The sequence below is a fragment of the Neolamprologus brichardi genome, chromosome 22 (genome assembly GCF_056152115.1).
Source record: "Neolamprologus brichardi isolate AB-2024 chromosome 22, ASM5615211v1, whole genome shotgun sequence".
Lineage (NCBI taxonomy): Eukaryota > Metazoa > Chordata > Actinopteri > Cichliformes > Cichlidae > Neolamprologus > Neolamprologus brichardi.
Window position 1 is genome coordinate 21,400,349 of NC_142124.1, and position 20,170 is coordinate 21,420,518.

General features: G+C 42.4%; 3 protein-coding genes across 4 annotated transcripts; all 3 read right to left on the reverse strand.

Moving 5' to 3' along the window:
* Positions 1 to 1,322: 1,322 nt before the first annotated feature.
* On the reverse strand, positions 1,323 to 6,538 carry hoxa9a (homeobox A9a). 2 transcript variants are annotated; one of them, XM_087835106.1, is made up of 3 exons: positions 6,427 to 6,538; positions 2,818 to 5,929; positions 1,323 to 2,442 (listed from the first exon to the last, which is right to left on the reverse strand). In XM_087835106.1, exons 2-3 carry the CDS (start codon positions 3,368 to 3,370, stop codon positions 2,201 to 2,203), a joined length of 795 nt encoding a protein of 264 aa, XP_087691232.1. In that variant the 5' UTR covers positions 3,371 to 5,929; positions 6,427 to 6,538; the 3' UTR covers positions 1,323 to 2,200. The 2 variants fall into 2 exon arrangements, with proteins under 2 accessions (XP_087691232.1, XP_006787664.1); XM_006787601.3 differs by lacking the exon at positions 6,427 to 6,538 and having other exon boundaries at positions 2,818 to 6,146.
* An 815-nt stretch (positions 6,539 to 7,353) lies between these two features.
* Positions 7,354 to 13,479, reverse strand: LOC102786840 (homeobox protein Hox-A10). Its single transcript, XM_006787600.3, has 3 exons — positions 13,283 to 13,479; positions 9,168 to 10,162; positions 7,354 to 8,014 (listed from the first exon to the last, which is right to left on the reverse strand). Exons 2-3 carry the CDS (start codon positions 10,027 to 10,029, stop codon positions 7,740 to 7,742), a joined length of 1,137 nt encoding a protein of 378 aa, XP_006787663.1. The 5' UTR covers positions 10,030 to 10,162; positions 13,283 to 13,479; the 3' UTR covers positions 7,354 to 7,739.
* Positions 13,480 to 14,569: 1,090 nt separating this feature from the next.
* hoxa11a (homeobox A11a) lies at positions 14,570 to 17,597 on the reverse strand. Its single transcript, XM_006787599.3, has 2 exons — positions 16,813 to 17,597; positions 14,570 to 15,895 (listed from the first exon to the last, which is right to left on the reverse strand). The coding sequence occupies exons 1-2, from the start codon at positions 17,477 to 17,479 to the stop codon at positions 15,663 to 15,665; spliced, it is 900 nt and encodes a 299-aa protein (XP_006787662.1). The 5' UTR covers positions 17,480 to 17,597; the 3' UTR covers positions 14,570 to 15,662.
* Positions 17,598 to 20,170: the final 2,573 nt, after the last annotated feature.

The window sequence follows — 20,170 nt, forward strand, 5'->3', positions numbered from 1 at the left end:
GAGAATCCAATAAAACTGATCGTTTCCGCTCGGGCCTTTTGTCCAGACCGCAGTCTCACAGAAAGAGAAGAAAAAACAAATGGGTGCCATTCTGGAAGCGGCCTAATTGTGTCTGGACGGCCATAAAGCCATTAAAACTGGAATGCCAGACAGTATAGCAGACCAGGCGTTTTATTGCACTGTCTCTGGCCGAGTCTTTGAAGTTTGGGTCCATCTGCGTCCCCCCCAACGCGTCACAACAGCACTCCAGTTGTGGACTAAAGTACGTCTTAGCCTCCAAGCAGCATAATCGATAGTTTCTGTACAGCCCCTTAATGAAAGCTGAATTACCTGCTCCTCCTGTCTTTGATCGATCAGGACACCATGCAACTGTAGCTCAGATCGGATTTGCTGGTCTCTTTTTTTGTGTCAAATATTTTCTCCAGCATGCAGAGACTTGAACCAGTCTTAACACTAAAACGAAGGGGCCATATTTTAAACTAGACCTACACCATTACTCCAAAGCCAGTTGGACAGTTTGACCTCAAAATGTGTGTGTGTGTGTGTGTGTGTGTGTGTGTGTGTGTGTGTGTGTGTGTGTGTGTGTGTGTGTGTGTGTGTGTGTGTGTGTGTGTGTGTGTGTGTGTTTAAACAAATTCCTAAATTTCCAAAATACATTTAAAAAGATGCGGGTTTTTTTTTTCCTCTTCTTGTAAATTGTTTAGCGCCGTCTGTGATGGCTCATGACAGATTAGCCCAAGCGCCCTTGTCATATCTGGGCTGAGGAGAAACACATCGGCTGTATTATTTTGGGCTTCAGCAGTCGAAGCCCACGGTGTCTTTTTTGTTTTGTGTCCTCTCGCCTCGCAGCGCTTTGCACCCCATAAAAGGTTATAGCGGTAATTGTCTTTTATGGCTGTATACAGCTAACAACATCCTCTGCCAAGATGCAGCTCTGTCCCCAACACACACACACACGCACACACACAGTGTTCTAGGTGTGTTAGGTTTCATTGGTGTGTGCGGGTTTGTTTTTTTTTGTTTTTTTTGGGGGGGGGGGGGTTGTTTTTTTGCTTTTTACAAATTAAAAATATTGAAGCAAACACAAAAGCTCATTTTCACTAAGTATGCAATAATCCAAATATAACTGATTATTATTACTCTATTTTTTGTTTCTGTATTTTCACGTGTCATAATTTTTGGCAGCGCAAACCAGCGCCAGCTCAGGCTTTTTTGTTTGTTTGTTTTTGCGTATCAAGAATTCAGAATTTCAAATATTATGAAAGCATGAAATGCAGTCTGGCATGGGGGTGCAGTGAGATATGAATGTAAGATACTTGTAGTCGCAGATATAATTTGTTTTATTCAATAAATAAAGTACAAATTACATTTGTGAACCAAAAGTCAGACGGTCAGCACGACCGCGAGGTATTAAAATGAGTAGCTAGCCTACAGTGTTTTCTTCCATTTGCACTCACTAACAAATATTACGCTCTTTGAAAATGACTCCCTGAAATTCAGTCACACGTAGTCCAGTAATGCAAACAAATCTATTACAATCCACCACTGCAAAACAAAGGTCAATGTAGGTATGTAGGTAGTTGAAAGACATAGGTAGTCAATCATGTTATGTAATACAACTTCTAGCCTATCATATATATACTGAAATTTCGTAAGAGTTCTCGGGAGGTTCCTTGTATTTATGCGCCTATTTTACTCTGTTTTTCCCTACAGTTTCTAACGTTAGATTCAAATTCAGTCAAAGTCTTATCCTAATAGTAAGAGAGAAACAACAATAAAATACTTTTTTTTTTACAAACTATACGCTCAGTTGGCTCTGAGACAGACAACAAATATAGCTACAATCCGGAACACAGAGAGCTAGAAACAGTCGTACACAAACAAGCACAGGGGCAAGGCCAACTAATACACTTTAACGAGGTATTAATTCAAATCAGCACGAGAAAAGAACAAGTTTAAAAAAAACGAGGGTGCACTGTTAAAACTGTGCAATATAATGGTAGTTGCAAAAACTAAAGCCCAACATGCTGTTTTTTTTGTTTGTTTGTTTGTTTGTTTTTGTTTTTTACAAGACAAATACCCTATAGCTGTTATTAAGAACAATATGACAATGTTGTTTAAAAACAGGGTCCAGCAGAGTTAAGAGCTCTTACACATCAAGCTCGCTATCAGTCTAATGCTGCTTTTGTCTAAGGTTCAGTCACTCGTCTTTCGGTGCGCCGTCTTTATTGAACTTCTTCATCTTCATCCTGCGGTTCTGAAACCAAATTTTAACCTGTCTTTCGGTGAGGTTTAGCAGCCTCGCCACCTCGTACCTACGGTCCCTGGTCAGGTAGGTGTTAAAGAGGAACTCTTTCTCCAGCTCCAGGATCTGGTGCTTGGTGTACGGACAGCGCTTTTTTCTTGTGGCACTCGCGTGGAGCCAGTTGGACACTGGGTTATCTGAAAAGAGTGGGGTGCGACACTGGTGTGAGGTCCTGAGCTTCTGACTAACCAAATATATATATATATATATATATATATATATATATATATATAATACAAATAAAGTAAAAGCGGATGTGCGCCTCTAAATTCTGCTATATCCACAGCTCTACAGCTCCCCGTCCATGTTTTTTCCCTTCTGCCTCCCTCACTGCTCACGCTCACTTTAAAGGCTGCAAGAGGTTATCTAATACAGCAATGTGAGCTGGGCTATTAACAGCCCCCCATAAGGAAATGGCACGTTCAGAATGGCATCTGTTAGGACGCGCACCCCCATAAGGCACCCCAGCTTCATGTTGTGCAAATGACATAAAAGACTCTGCTTTGACTTACTTGGATCCAGGCCCGGTTTCTCTTCCCCCTCTCCGCTCAAATCCCCTGCCTGGACGGAGAGTTCGTCCTTTTCCACCGGTGATGCTGACGCCACGGTGCCATTGGCGTAATCAGAGAGCAGCAGAGCCGTGTGGGATCCGGGCAGCCCTCCTTCAGCCCGCGCCCCCAGTCCCTCCGGTTTGATCCCGTAGTGATGGGTCGTCGGTAATCCGGTCAACGGCAGGGAACCGGACATGGGCTCCAGAAGCCAGGATTGATACCGGCCATCTGTATCTCCACCTACTGGGCCTTGGGGATGCCCGTAGTGGGGATGATACACAGAGGAGACGGTGGCTGGAAACTGAGCCGGGACGTGGCTCCAAGACGGCCCGAATACCTGGGGCTTGGATGGGAAGGTGCAAGTCCCGATCTCGCTGTGGTCGCTGATGGAGGCATGCTGCCTGGCGTGCTGGAGCCCAGGACCGGAGGTGTACCTCGGCACAGAGAGCTCCTCGCTCTCGGGAAGAATGAGGGAATCGACGTAGTAACTAGTCAGCGTTCCAGATGTCGACATGGCAGAAAAATTACACTTTCACATGTACACAGTCATACAGCGGATGCATGCAAAAGCGAGACGCGCACACACACCACACACACACACATACACACGCAGTAAACCCAGCCTCACAAAATAACAATGTGGAGAAATCAAGTAGCAACTTCGCTCCACGGAGAACTACAGTGGGAAAGTAATGGGGAGACAGGCTGCCATGCCATTGGGTAGCAGACACACGTGATCATAAGGCTGAACAATAAAGGATAAATCAATCCCTACGGTCATTAAATACTCACCCTCTCTCCTATAACAACTTCGACTTTTTAAGAATTATCAAGATTTGAGCAGGAACCGCTATGCGAGATGAAAATTATGAATGAATAAAATAAATGACACCGGGCTCCTTCTTATTGGCACTTGCTGCTGTTCCAATCCCCTCTCGGTTATCCAAAACGAAACAAAATGTATTTGGAAGCCTTCTTTTACGAGACATTTTATAGGACACGTAAGCACCCTACGATCGCTGCTCACCAAAACGCATTTTAAACAGCACCACATCACAGAAACTTTGCAGCTCAATGATCTGAATAAGACTATCTAGTGAATTATGAATCGTTTTTTATAACACTTTATAACAGTTTTTCTCCCCCCACAGGCCATACGCTTTCCTCTGCAGGTTTTTCTTTGCTACAGCTTAAAGCATTAAATACATATCATACACACAAAAAGCTAGCCAATAATGAAACATACGTAAGTCTATTATGAGGCTGAGTAGTTTTCTGTTAAACGTTGTATTCCTATGTGAGTTAAACCTTAAGCGCAGGCTACATGGAGAATTCTCGTATAGGGTTATTTTTCTACCATAATCAAGCTTCCTGCCTACTTCAGGTCACTGTACACGCTGGAACTAAGTCTCTGGCGCCTAATTAACCTCATCACAATACACGAAGTTTCCATGAAATTAACGCTTCTGCAGGAGTTTGAGTATTTTTTCTCAACAAAGCTATAGTGTTAAATTAACTATGTAAAACTACATCAATAAATTTGTCGTTATTTCTGGAGAATTGAAAGAATGTTTTGTTTTGTTTTTCAAATTTTTTGTAAATTAGATTTTTTTAAAAAGAATAATAACAGGGTTTCTTATTTGAGTACTTTTAGTGGATTTATCAGTTACGCTGTAACAGAATTTAATAATATATTAATTTAATAATATATAAATAATATATATATTTGTTTCTTGACAAATATAAACATATCGTGCCGTGAAGCAGGCCTAGTGTGTGTGTGTGTGTGTGTGTGTGTGTGTGTGTGTGTGTTTTGTTTTTTAAGAAGAACAGAGAAAATAGAAATAAATTAAATGCATAATTTTTTGCTGATTTGAAATAATCCGCTGGATTCAAACACGCTGGCCAAAACTTTAGAAATTATAGAAGTGGTTAACTAATAAATAATATATGTAATTATTATTTTAATAAAATACCAGAGCCTCATTCTAACCCGTTTATTATTTACACCGCTGTTATCACTTAGTATACGCCTGTATCATCACTGCCATTAACAAATTATCTGTAATACCAGCTAGGTGCCAGGGCGTCGGTGTAACGTTACTCTTAGATGCAGCTAAAAATAAATGCAATGTGGTGTTTGTGGTTTCCCCCTTTTAAAAGGAAATGGCGCGGGGAATGTCCTGCACCAGGATACATTTAATATACTGTATTTTCAGGTTTTTTCCCATATAGAGCTTAACACAGAATTTATTTGTGTTTTTAAAAACATGGTGCTGTAAGCCTAAGCTTGTCGTGTCCATTAAATCCTAAATCTGCGAATTTAACTACTGCAGGTTTCAAAGTAGCAACCTTGAGTTTTCACGTACTGCATGCCCGTTTTTTTTTTTTTATTACCCGCAAATAAAGTGAGAGCTTGGCCAACTCCCCCACAAGGCCACAGGCAATTCAACACGTAGAAATTATCTGCTCTCTGCTGATGCATCTAAAAGAGGAACACAGAAGAATGCACAAGGTGTCCATAATTTGCTTTCTAGATGCGGGCTATCACTTCGCTGGTACTTGCTCAATATTTGGCTAGACATCAAACAAGCCGAAGGGGGAAAGGAGCGGCTGTGAGCCTATTTGTGCACTAAAAGTTCGAATAGACAAACACCTTCAGAGCAGGAAAAGACGGCACTATGCCAATGGCTCTAAGGCTGTAAACCTAAATCAGGGTGTTTTTTCACTCAGTTTACCGCAGGGGCTATTCACTTCTTTTGCCTCTGCAGATAACAGCCTGTCTGGCGGATCTAAATATCACCATAAAGCCCTTCCCCTCCTTTTGTCTGAGCCACTATTGCGCAGTGGAAGCATCCGGTCTCATTGCCCACGGAGGTCGCTGTTGCCCCATTCACCTTCCCCTTCCCCTCCACTGCAGTGGTCGTAACCGAGGCCTTGTCTGGCGTGTCTGCGTCACTACTACTCACGAAAAACACTCACGGCTTTACCCTTAATCCCAAGTCCACAATGTATAATGCAACTCAGCTTTGATCACGTTGATATTCAGCACACGTGCCCATTCAGACGTATTCTAGCAAGAGAAAGAAAGAAGAAGGAAAGCAACGCAAGTAGAGGATTCCAAAGAAAGCACTACGGAAGACAGGTTGAGCTTGTACACAACAGCCACCCCTCCCTGATTTCCACATAGGAAGGTTTGTAACGTGTCACCAACACACCGCTCCCCACTTTTTAAAAAAAGCAAATCTCACCCTCTTTATAACCCAGATTTGCTTCACTTTCGGTTTCGATGTATGTAACTGGGGCAATTAAGACAGTTTCATGTTGCAGAGTTAGAAATGGACCCCAACAACATGAAACTACCTAAACCACTCGACAGTCGATCCGGGCCTCGAGAGAATGCACAGCCAGCCAGTTCATAATGCACCGTGGTCGTCGCTTCGGTCATCATGTGTTCAAAAAAAATGTACTGAGAAAGCCACAACAGTGTTTAATGGGCTATATGCACTCCAGTGAACCCGCTGCAACAAGGCGCAAAATGGACAAATTTACAGCAATGAATGAACTTACCGCGATCCTCGCGTTAATCCCAGTTATTCCCAGACTTGAGCAGAAATCGTGTTTTATCCACAGTGTGTTTGCATAGTTCAGTTTTCTAGCTGTGAGCCGGGCCTCCTCTCCGTCCGAAAGACTCTCTCACGACTGAAGCAGCTCTTAGAGGAGAGGGAGAAAGCTCATATACCAGCCAGTCATAAAACTCTACAATAGCCGGCTGGGTATGCAGCTAGACGGCTTATAGCCTAATATCTTAATTATTTCCGATGGCCAGTGCAGTAGTGCTTAGAAACAGTTTGTTGCTCAGCTGCTACAAACACACACACACACACACTCAAAAATAATAATAATAATAAAGAAGGAATATCAAGTGTAGGATCCCCTGTTATTTTTGAACTTTACATTTTAGACAAGGCTTATTTCCCCCTCCAGCCTCTCTCTGTGTCCCTGTCTCCTTCTATAGAAAAAAACATACACGAACACAGAAAAAATTCAAACGGCTTCGGTTCAGTGCGAGCTGATAATTTATTAAGCATTACACAAAAAAACACAATGTCATATGTACACAGAAATATACAAAAAGGAACATTCCTCCTTCACTTTGCACACTGTTTTCGTGTAAACGCCCTCAACGCGAACGGAGTTCCAATTTATACATTCAGCTCATACATAGTTTAGACTTATAGTACTACATTTAATGGTCACAGGGTGAAGGATTTTTTTTTTTTTGTCATTTCTCCCTGGTTATATAAGGGCATTATATTCCAGATTGGTTTAAATTTGCTTCGAAAAAATAAAAATATATAAAATAAAAACTTCTTATCATGCAATTTGAAAATTAAATATTTTTTCAAAATTATTTCTAAAAATTTAGATGAAAAAGATGATTTGCCCCGTCACTTTCCAGGGCGCAGGTCCATGTGTGTGTGCATGTATGCGTGCGTGTGTGTGTGTGGGGGGGGGGGGGGGGGGGGGTGAGTGGGTGTTCACTGCACTGATTTAACTGCACTGACGACACTACCCAAACATACGACGGAGGTGACGGATCAACAATACAAAAAGAAAATATAAAAAGAAAAACACAATCAGGGGTAAAAACAGAGTCAAAAACATTCAGATGATCCTTTTTTTCCTTTTTCTCAGTAGCTCACAGAGGACGTTTCATTGACATTAAGCGTGTTTGGAAATTAAAGGACGCTGCACCCCACGGTGAAACGAGTCTTTGTGTGGACAAGGAGGTGAGGTGGCGAATGTAATTTATTTCACCTATATATCTTGTTTTTAAATTTTATTTTACTTCTCCTGTGTCATCGTGATTCTCTCGTTCATCACGAAAATCCATAGTTGGAGGTGAGTTCCCGGATCCTGTTTTCCCTCGTCATTTTCTTCAGCTTCATCCTGCGGTTCTGGAACCAGATTTTGACCTGTCTGTCCGTCAGGTGGACGCTTTTACTGATCTCTAGGCGGCGCTCTCGGGTCAGGTACATGTTGAAGAGGAATTCCTTCTCCAGCTCTAGTGTCTGGTGCTTGGTGTATGGACAACGTTTCTTACGGCCGCTTTTTGCTGTCAGCCAGTTGGCCGTGCTTTCACTTTTTGTGTCTCCTAAAGAAAATGGTAAATAAACGGGTTTACGCACTGTAAACATGAGAAACTCCACTGTGTGTAAGAGAGAAAGGCAGACAAAGAGCATAGGTTTTTTTTAATCCATATGTTTGCATTGCGCTCATATTAAAACAACAGGCAACACTTTACCTTAAATTCCCTATATTTGGTAAGCAGTGCATTTAATAAATGTTTTATGACGTGTTAAAATGTGGATGTAAGAGTTTACTGATGAACTGCATTTGAAAACTTGACATTATCTAAATAGATAATGAGTGACCTTATAATAAAACACCACTGCATGCTTGGAGTGGAGAGTAAAACAGACTTAACATTAGCTGCATATTAACAGAGTATAAGAGTGTTATAAACCAAATGTTTCTGATTATAAGTACGAAATGAAAGGATTACTCTGTGTGTGTGTGTGTGTGTGTGTGTGTGTGTGTGTGTGTGTGTGTGTGTGTGTGTGTGTGTGTGTGTGTGTGTGTGTGTGTGATGCGGAAAGTATAGTTTCTTTGTTAGATTCATCAGACTTGCAGTTGACGTTATAGCAACATATGCATAATTTTCCGCCAATCGTAAACAGGGACACAAACATTATGCTGCTATCATAAATGGATGCAAATTACAGAAACGTTATAGCACTGGAAAAACATAAAAGCCTAAGTAATAAATTTGGGCCCTTTTTATGCAGCAGCCAACAAAAACAAAAACAACACTGGATAAAGCTGCAGGTATTTAACGTGCATCGTATAATAAGTACTTCATTTCATATTACTCTGTAGGTTTGTATTATTAATTTTGTTGTGCTTGTTTAACGACAATAAAGAGTTTCATGTCACTCTGTAGGTTTGTATAATCACGCAAAATTAAATTTGCCTTCATAATCACTGCTTCTCTCTTTTAATTTTACGCAGTACAATTTCTGTCTATTCGTGAAAAATGCACGCTTATTTAAGGGCGTTCCTCTCGCAGAATCTTGTCTTTTTAGCATAAGAAACAACGTGATATGCAAAAGCAGTGTTTACAGACCTGTGTCTTCACTGTCACCTCACCCTGACCAGTAAAATAAAACTTGACAGGTGTCATTAAAAAGCCCCACTCTACCTGAACGCTAACAAAACAAAAGTGCGCAGACGAACCGTGACATTACCTTTATTAGACTGTACTGCTCTCTCTTTGTCGTTCTCCTCTGTTTCTTCAGCTGACGAGGCGTCTCCATCCGAGGAGTCGCGTGCCTCCTCGGTCCCAGTCGCAGCGTGAGGCTGCAGGTCTGCGTTTCCCGAGGACACGGGCCCCTCGGTGTTCCTCCCCTCCTGTGCCGTGGCTGGAGCAGAAGTCGAGGTTGGAGGTGTGTGGAAGCGAGCTGGAGCAGTGGGGTGTAGGCCAAAATGGGAATGGGAAGGGTTCGACTGGGGGCCGCTGGAGTTGTAAAGTTTATGAGAATGTGCGTGCGTCTGAGACAAGCGGAAGTAGCCCGGCACAGGCACTGAGCCCCCGCCGCCGCCATCGGTAACTGTACAAGAACTCGACCCTTGGCCGGCTCCAGTTAACCTTGAATATGTGAGATCTTCAGCGGTGGAGGCTTTAGGACACTTCGCCTGCTCGTACAGGCAGTAGGTGCTCTCTTCCTTTATATTTTGCGGGAACGAGCAGGGCGCGACCTGAGGACCTACCGGGTGATCTTGGTCCATCCGACATGACCTCTGTGCGTCCATCCACATTTCCATGGTGGACATGTAGGCGCCCGAGGCGGAAACCACGTTTTGTGGACCCACCTCGCTCCGCTTACCCATACCTGGGAAGTATCCATAGTTGTGTAGTCCGTAAGGCACTTCTGTGGCAGTGCTGTGAGGCACGCACAATGCGCTCCCGGTGTAGTGACCTCCGCCGCTCTCGTTGCGGCCACTGATCAGAGAATCCACTAGAAACGCATTTCCTGACGGGCTGTCCGAACATGACATTATTGTGGTGTATTTTGGCGAAGAGAGAAGGTAGCCCTTTCTGGCTGACATTTCTTGTGCAAAACATGCTGGATATGATTAGAGGCACCCCCTCTCCGCCGAGCAGACTGTGAAACCAATGGAAAAGCTGGAAGATGGGCAGTCCCTCCCACTCTGGGGCTACGTAACGATATCCATCTTGGAGCTGAGGCAGAGAAAGAAGACAGCACAGCAATCAGTGCCTCACCTCTCCTTATGCGCTACCTTGAAGTGACGAGGTGCAACACGATTCAGAAGTTCTAAAACATCTGTCTTTGAATTGTGTAATTTGTGCATGTGTTCTTTAGAAAAGCTTTGGAAGCATTATTTCCATTGCACAAGTACACAAATGCCTGAAGCACTGACTTCCACTTTCCAACAAATGCAATGCAAATCAAATGTTAGCACAACGCTTAGCTATATATAACTATACTATATTTATAACCTGCCAAGCCCCTGAACGATAAAAGTGATGTAAGTGGGAAAATATAAGCAAATAATACAATTTATTATACAATTTCGTTTTAAGCCGGTGTGGCTTTAAGGTGTCAGATCAATTTAAAACGTGTGAGCCTTCTGAAACCCACCAACAAAGACACAAGACAAAGCTTAACGGTAATAAAGTCTTTTTGACTGTAGGGAGAATGCGCCTTTGGCAAAATGTCTTGTTTTATGTTGTCCATCCTGCAGCCCAAAGCAAGTCTGAGCTCCTCCGCAATAAAAACAGAGGTGTTTGGAATATTGTTGCCTACAGATATAGTGATTGTTATCAAACGTGCGGAAGATAATGCCTCTGAAAAGTTCATATTTTCATTTTAGTCCGGATCGTTTAGTTGTACTGTTCTAAGTCACTTTATACATGTTTGTAGCAAAATCACTTTTCACTTGAGAGTTTGGGCAAATATTAAATTCTTGGAAAATTCGCGAAGATTAACAAAGCAGTGCTGCGTGACAAAGAAAATACATTGTCGATGGGTCTGGACGCAACTGAAGAATGCACAAATACATAGAAACATTTTTTAAATAATTAAATCATTTAAAAACCAAATTTCTAAAATTCTCTGTCGTTCTACTTTCCATCCAACAAAGCCTCTGAAGGCACTTTCTTAATTTTATATAAATCCTGTGTCCATATAATTTTAAATTTTACACTAAGAACATGAACACATTTTTTTTTTCAATCTATCAATTTCAAATTAGACAACGCAATAATTATGCTCTTTGTCTGTTTTTTTCCAAAAACGCAAAATATAGAATGTATTTAATTGTATCCAAGTAATCATTACGGGTAACATGTAAAAAGGTCACGCCTGCGTGTGCTTTTGCTCAAACGCTACAAATGATATCACCATACAGCACCGCGCTGTTTGGATTCCTTTCTTACAAACATTCAAAAAAAAAAAAAAAAAAACTCAAAGCGGACTTCAATACGCAAATTTACATTCGTTAATCTCCCAAAATATTGATCACGTTGTTGTGAGGGGAAAGTCCCTTTGCGCCACAGTAAAGCCGACATAAAGCTTCCACATACACAAGCCATCCTGTTTGTCCAATTTGGGGCAATAAGGTCCACAATAAAACTCTCCTTCCATCTTGTCGTGTCCTTGGCCATGTGCACTCCATTGCTGTGTCTCCAGGTTGAAGTTAATCTTGGCCAGCTTTGCCATTACCAGGCCCAGGTGGCCCTTACAACCCCCCCCCCCCCAGTTTGTTTTGCAAAAAAAAAAAGAAAGAAAAAAGAGGAAATTCGGGAGTTATTCATAAATTGAGCCCATTTAGGTTTTCTGTCATCTATATGTACACTGACTTGGAGTTTTACCGAGTCACGGCGGACGTTTGTCAATCGCTGCTGCTCAGTGCGAGCATACTTCAAATTACTTAAATGACTGAGGCTGGATGCGGGTTATTTATGCGCATGAAAATATAATGCAATGGCCAATTTAAGAAGAAAATGATCTATTATGGAATTGTATTTTTTTAAAAGGCGTTTTGAGATTTCAGAATAAAGGCCGTGAGCGGCCGGAGCGTTTGTGTCCGTTCGTAAAAATTTCCCCCAAAACATAAAATGAACCACAACACTGTTAGCCCAGTGACACAGATAAACGAACAACAATAGGTTTAAAATCATGTGTGCTTTTCCCCACAGTGGCCTGTTGCACGTGGGACACATGAGCCAACAGGGAAACCAAATACCTCAATTAATTATGTGTGCCTGGTATTAAAGTGTTTTGGCCCGCACACTTCATGATGTTGTAGTGGCACGGGGGCCTATCGATACCGTTGTGTTGCAGTTATTAATTGTAGCTATTAAATCTTCATTTTCACAGCTGCCCGGCTATTATATCCTGAACACAGTTTAGTCTCACCACTGGCTTTGATCAGGCCCATATAATCGTGGCCGAAGAGGCCGTTTGAATCGTATCATGTTCGTCCCGAGTGCAGTTATGAACAATAACGCGGCGTTTTATTACGTCCAAGCGGAAGCATTTATTTTTCACGAGAGACAAAGCAGAGAGAGAGAGGAAAAAAGAGACTGGGTCCACACGCATTAGGGTTTAGAATAGCCACTCGCCACTTGGACTGAGACAGAATAGCCTCAAACCTCAGCCCTAGTGTCTGTTACAGGAAGGAAAAGGAGACGCGATTGCTGCCCTATCGCAATCAAATCGACCTTTTTAATCACAGCTTTGGCACGTAGACAGGGAATTGTGTGTTTTGGAACGACGTCAAATGATTTTAATGGATTCATTTAATAGGAAGAGCACGGAGAAGAATGATCACAGAGGCGACTACTGTGATTTAAGATGAACTGCATTAGTATGTGAAAAATAAAACCGTTTGTTTTCCTTCCAGCACCCACTGCCCAGTTTGTGTTATTAACGTACGAGCAATGTCCACCTTTATCTAATAATTAAGGCAGAGTTTCCCGAAATACAAAACATTTGTGGTTAGACTTGGGAGGGGTTGCAGATCTCTCCAGGTACAAGGCGGCAATGCTACACTCCAACCATTAAAAAGCTCTAGCCCAGCAAAATGAATAGCACATGCAGCATGAAGCCTTGGCACAGATGTGCTGCCTTATTAGGGCCCCCAGGAAGACTTTCTCTAGCGCGTAAGTCTTTGGGCACCAGAGGAAAAATGTGGAAACTAAACTAAAAAAAAGAGGCTCTTATCTCGGACTAACAGGGCTTGCATGCAAGGCAAGAATTCAAGCGATGAACAATTGTTGTTTTTTTTAGTGCAGAGCAAAACTATTCAAGGTACAGGCTTCCCGGGCGACTTTTACCTGTTTGCTTTTAAGGTGAGTTTGGAGATCAAAAGATCCAAGGCCGTGACATTGGTCCCAATAGCGCCGCCTGGTGGTAGGAGAGTCCAATCCCAAGTGCAGCCTTTTCCGTAGGAATGATTTGAGGTGGATAAACCACGCTACAGGGAAAAGCCTCTCAAATGAAGCCGGTGCAGCGAGCGAGCAGAAGCTTTTCCTATCCGTCCTCTGCCTGTCGTTGCTGTCGCCTCCTTGGTAACACAGTTAATAACCTTGGGTCTCAGACGGTTTATTGCACTGCACTCCAATTGTACAAATGCTCCAGACTCTCAGACAGCTTTTATGGCCGCGTTGCTGCGGCAACGGGGAGGATGTCCCGTAATTAGGGACGGAATTCCAGCGCGCAGTAAAGGATGCGCAAGGCAAGGCCGGACTATGGCAGCGAGAGGCAACCATAAACTTCAGCCTCTCTCCCTGAGTTTATGGCCCTTTTGACTGTCATATATGAACGCCAATGCGCCGCGGCTAGCTCCCATAAACACAGCGATAACAACAGCAAATATGGCGACCCTCGCCAAAGGAGACTCAGTTGGAGAGGGTTTCCAAAGCCAATCAGCAAAATGACAGTTTGCGCACACGGACTGACACAAGCAGAGAGAAAAGATTCGAGAATAAAGTACACATGGTGCAATATGTTGGCAACAATAAATATGACTAACAGATAAAAGGTGACCTATAAGCTATCTGCAAAGACTCAGTAACAAAGATTTCCTTTAGATGGAATGCAAGAATTGCAAAATATGTTATATAACTCAAAATACAGCAAGGGAGACTGAAAAATATTTGGAGAGCACAGCAGCACAAACATAATTTAAGTATCGATTCCGGTTTATTATTGTTTTTATATTTGTATATTTGTGTTACCTATCTAAGCACACAGCTGGCAAAGACTCTGAATTGTTGGGTATTTATTTAATGATTTATTGATTTTGCTTCATTCACACAGAAGGAGTTTAATCTGCAGTAGTGTGGTAGAGAGTGCGACTGTTTGGTTAATATTTCGTATTTGAGCCTTTAAATTCCCTGAAAGTCATTGTTTACGTTGTTTTGTTTCATACCTGTAGGCAGCTCATTGTGATTGTGCTGTAAGTGTGATATATATATATATATATATATATATATATATATATATATATATATATACACACACATTGAAAAAGCAAAGTCACTGACAAAATACAAGTCAAGTTGATTTTCGGTAATATTCCACTTTTTATTATTTGGAAATATAATGATATAATGATGATACACAATATTTCGGGCAGACCAAGCAATTAAATTCAGTGTGATCACCCTGGCCAGCCTCGCCCTGACGGTACATTTGAAAATTAATCTTTTTAATCTTCATCGTTCTTTTTCTCTTCTTTTTTTCTGTTTTATTTAAACGACAATTATCAAGATTCAAGAATCGTGAACTGAAAATCTTGTTTAAAACGAAGGGGCCCACCGCGTAAGGTTACCTGTTGTGAACATCTCGGGGCGTGTACCTCAGTGCAAATCCACACGGACCCATCGACCTGGATTATTAATACTGGATTGATAAAATCAAAAGAGACATCTTAAAATTGATTTGGAAAATTGAAAGATACGCAAAATACAAAATTAGTCTGCTAGTCCTTGGTTTGCAGGGCACAGAAAATACGACAAAAGCTCGTTTTGAGGTCAGCTCAAACTACTACATGGGATCCCAGTAGTCAGCGTGTATTAACCGATTTTAGCTTGGATAGCCGTGGCATCAAAGTAAGATGGTAAACGAGAGGCTACAAAATAAATAAGCACACAAAACAAGAAAAAACACACATCATTGTCATCCGTCGGATTCATTATTTGGTCACACCAATATAGATTCGGTTGGCAAGATATTCACCATCAGCCTAAATCCACAAGTTTTCTGATTTGAAAAACAGGAGAAAAAATCAGATCTTTTGAATACAAAATCAGTCAATTCATTACGTCTTTTTTTCTTTTCTTTTTTTTTCTCGCGCGAAAGGAAAATGAAGCGTCTTAGGTCACATTATGAACAAGGCCTTCGCAAACACAGTCTTGGCGATGTCAAAAAAATCTACATTTTCAAAAGTGAGACAATGAGGAGCGAAATCAAAGTCCGCAGACCGCCTCTGTTCGTACTCCCTCTTTGTTTGAGTATTGCAGATCACAAGATACTGTTGTCCTCGAACTTGAAATTAACCATCGAGCAGTGCTGCTACTGCTGCTGCGGCCAATGTGGTACACAATGTACACAGGGAGAGTCACAGCCAGGCGAGTCAGTCAGTCTGTAAACGTAACCAGTCCCACACAGCAGAGGACTAATGGAGCTGTGGCCGTCTTCTCCCCGGCCCCCCTAAAGCAGAGGATTGGACGTATAATATTGTAATCTGTCTCTGTTTAGTTTCTTCTCCTTCATGCGACGGTTCTGAAACCAGATCTTTACTTGTCGGTCGGTCAGGTTGAGCATCCGAGACAGTTGCAGCCGCTTCTCCTTGTTTATGTACACACTGAAAAAGAATTCTCTTTCAAGTTCTCTGATTTGATATTTGGAATAAGGGCACCTTTTCTTCCGGGTCCTCTGTCCACCTGAAAGCCACAAAAATAGAAGAGGAAGAAGAAGAAATACAGGCGTCACAGAAAATCTAAACACTTCAAATTAGCCTTGACTATTTTACAGAAAGAGATTTATACGGGTGGGATGTCGCCCAGATTACGCATGAGAGGATTTCCTGAACATGAAGCATTAATAACATATTTCCCATTTCAACCTTTCAAATGTCATATATATACTGATATTATATTACACTGGAAAGATTACCAAGCCATTCGCTGCTGACTCGCTAGACAATACACTTGGGCTTTGACCTTTACTAGCAAGTGAAAACAACAAGTTCACTTTAAAGTAGACGCCTCTGGTAGACGCAGGTAAATGAGACTCTGCTGCATTGAGTTTTACGTTAAAACTTTTTGGTTTGTTTGTTTTTTGTTTTTTACAGAGCAAATGAAGGGAAAACGTACAAGTGGAAACAGCAGCTCCATGATAGCTTTAACATAAGACCTCGTGTGTGCTAAACCTTAAACCAGAGGCACCACCCTCATTACATGCAAGGGCTCTTTTTAACTCTAAGAACCCGTGAAACAAGCACGGTCATAATAAGTGGATATAATCTACGCGGATCTGTATAGCAACTCATTGCCGGGTATTACTGGGTTTATATATATATATATTGGTAATATATTATAAATATTATATATATTGGTAAACATCAGGGAGTTTTACAGAAAAATATCCGCCTTGGTGTCTTTCACGGCCAATTTCAACTCCAAACACGTGATCCTGCAGTTTATAACAAAGTTTTGTTGGGGGGTGGGGAAGGGGTGGGGGGGTCTGCAGGCCCTCTATAAACCTTATATGCTTATAAAACAGCATATAAAATTTTTAACAGCGGCGCGCAAGATTGCAAACTTTCTCTCATAACCGAGGCGCTGACTTTAATACGTACTGCTGCCGCCGGTTTTCTCCTCATTGTTGCCGGAAGACAACTCCGGGCTGCTCGTTTCATCCCGCTGCTCCTTCGACTCGCTGTCCGGGCACGATGGCGCTTCCTCCTGCACGGAGCCGGGAGGCTTGGTCGCCGTTTTGTCCCCTGAGTAGCCATTCGCGGAGGAGCTCTCCGACGCGTTCCCGTACGCCGTCTCGTAAAACTGGTCGAAAGCTTGCGGCAGCACTCCATTTCTGCCCACATTCCCATAGAAATTGGTGGCAGCGGAGCCAGCGCTCGCGTGGTGGTGATGGTGGTGGTGGTGGTATGCGGCAGCGGCGGCTGCTGGGCTGCTTTTACCGAACATGTCCCCTACGACGGCGGATTGAGCTGACAGGCAGTCCCGGTGTACCATGTCCTCCGCGCTGGGGTAGCACTGAGGCAAGTTCCCCCGGTGCGGCCATTTACCGGATGCATCAATGGCTGCATAGTCCCTGAATGTCACTTCTCTGACGGGTTGAACCTGCGGCAGGTTAGAGGAGTAGGAGTATGTCATGGGGCGAGTGGACGGGGTCTGGGACAAAAACGATGGAAGACCGGAGAAATCAGCGCCCGCCGACACATAATACGTGCAGCTGGGCAGATACATGTTCGATCCGACGGGGACCCTTTCGTCAAAATCCATCATCGTATTCACCCACTTCTACAACTCTCTGCTGGGCTACGATTCCTCTATAACCGCCCTGAACATGGCTCTGAAGCGCCGTGCCTCTTGCCTCTTTGAAGCAGGTTCGCTAAGCAGAAATTGGGAGACGTAGGCTGACGTGGAGAGTCATCTCCATCCACTCCACGGAGGAGGAGGTCACGTGACCGACCACACGGCAGAAATTGACAGATTTTCAGGCCCCACTTGTGTGTGCGTGCAGTGTGTGCGCGCGTATAGTGTGTAAGCGCGCGCCACTTCGCGCGTGCGCTTGCAGGAAAGAGTGTGTGCGTGTAGGAGTGTAAGAGACATGACTGCTGTGTGTCCTAAAGCTTGACATTGGTGCTTTTATCGCCATGTTTGCTTAAAAATAAATTCCTTAACATGCAACCATGTCAGGAGAATGATGAACCATAAATGGATGCTGCCTGTTGCAGTCAAAGTTTTATGCAGACACCTGAGATGCTGAAATCACTTTTCAGTCTTTCGGGGGGAAATGTGCATGAAGATTTTTTTAATAGCAAAATGAAAAAAAAGAAGGATCATGAACACTACATTGTCCAAACGCTATCTCATTGTACTAATATGAACTATATAACTCGAACAACACATTATCAGAGGAAGAAAACAGCTTATCTGTAAAGTCCGCTTTTAGAAATGTCTGAGTGGTCATCATTAGGTGGCTTTTGCGGCACAGCATTTGGCTGAGTGGGCATTTGGTTATCAGGGTCATGTTCAAAGTAGTGGCTAATGTTTCAGCTGGCCACAGCCTTGTGTTAGAACCGTTATAAGACCAAACTGGAATTTTGACAGGATAAATTCAAAACGTCTTTAAAATAGGTAGCTCGAGGAACAGTTTCTAACTTCAAGACATAAAACACACAGTGTGTGTATAAAACCTTGTGCCATTAACGGATTATCAAATAATAATATTAAGACGTTTACTTGAAATTATTGTGATAGTTAATACGTACCCACGACATTAGAAGAAACCGACAGATATTCCACAAGCAACAGCGATCAATTGTTGAGAAAACTACTCATCAGCTGAAAGTTACACTCTGTTGCCTAAATATAGAATGCTTCAATGTCCATATTTAATTAGCTTGTTGCTGAATAACAACATTGTTCCATTTTTAACGGGTTTCGCCTCGCTCTTCTGCTTTGCTTCAAGTTAACAATTTTATGCATCTGCTGGCAGTTGCAACATTCAAGCTTGCTCCACTTTTACGCATGGCGATCTCGCAGCATTTAGGGCCAAATATGTATCCAAATGTGCACTGTTAAGTAAGAAGACGGCGTCCAGAAATTTACATGAAATTTAGATATCATTATGCACTGACAAATAATAACTTCCACCAGTTCCGTGATATTTTACCCAGATGAACAACGAAAAACATTTACGTAAATCTCACCACCGTGTAAAATCGTTTCTAAACACATATTAATGGATTATTTTAAAATAACAGCGCTGTCAGTATTTTTACAGTTATAGCTCGGAACATGTTAGCAACTAATGTAATACTAATGAATATTTTTAAGTATTGGATGTAGATAATCCAAATGGTTTAGATTGTCATATGGAGAGAAAACCTACAGACAGAGGTCTATTCCTCACAGAAACTAAAGTAAAACACGATAAGAAATGTGTTGAATCCTGTGAAATAAATTTCTGCTATTTGAATTGGGGAAACACGCCACAGTGCACATTCCCCGGCTCCCTGCTCTGAGGCCACCGCGGAGCTTGTTTTGGAGAGGCTGCAACCTGACTCTAATGTGCTGTGAATGAGAGACCTGAGCTCGGATTAAGACCGCCGCGGCTGGTCTGCCCCCACTGCCCAATGTGCATATAGGGATTCGAAGGGCTCTTGATGGCACATGTGAAACATGACCTTGAAATATCATACATACTAATAATACTGTGCGAGAACCAACTAATGCTAGAACCCAGCGATTGTGTCAAAAAGAAAAACGGAAAAAACCCATGATATGAATCGTTCCCGACCCTTACAGGCAGTTTAATATGGATAAATTGCAGAGACACAAACAACTTGAGTGTCTTTGCGGTCACACGCTCCGCCTCTCGGTCAAACCAGACAAATTCTAAGAGTTGTGCCGAAGCTTTTAAGCTGTAATTGAGGACAGGATGCCCAGGAAAACCAAAGCCAGCACTGCACAGACCTGGGTTTTTATAGCTGCTATAGTATTCTTGTGCGCCTTTCCCCTCAAGCCAGACAGACACCACAAAATCGGTCAAGCGTGATAGGAAGTCACCACCTACACTGACTCAAAGTCAGCAGCTGGGGAATTTCAGCAACATAGAAACATGTGTCTGTACACAGCTAAGGTAAGAGTTCTCCTTTTAATAAATCGGTATTTCTCTAAGAAATGTCTAGAAATTATTACAAATTTTGTTAATTTTAACAAAGACAGTGATCATAAAACAGTTGATACAAGTGAGCTGAGAGCCAGATTTATGTCAAATGTGCTTTCGTTAAAGGAAGTCGTTCTGTGGATCCTCAGTCCGCCTTTCGTGTGTTGTTTTTGGTCAGAAAAAAAAACTGCCGTCTGGCGCTGCGTAAAAGCTCTCAAAGCCAAAGCTTTGTCTCTTCGGTCGACTTCAAGTTCGGGGAGAGAGGGGGTCCTTCACAAAGAGCAAAGGGCTCCATTTGCCCC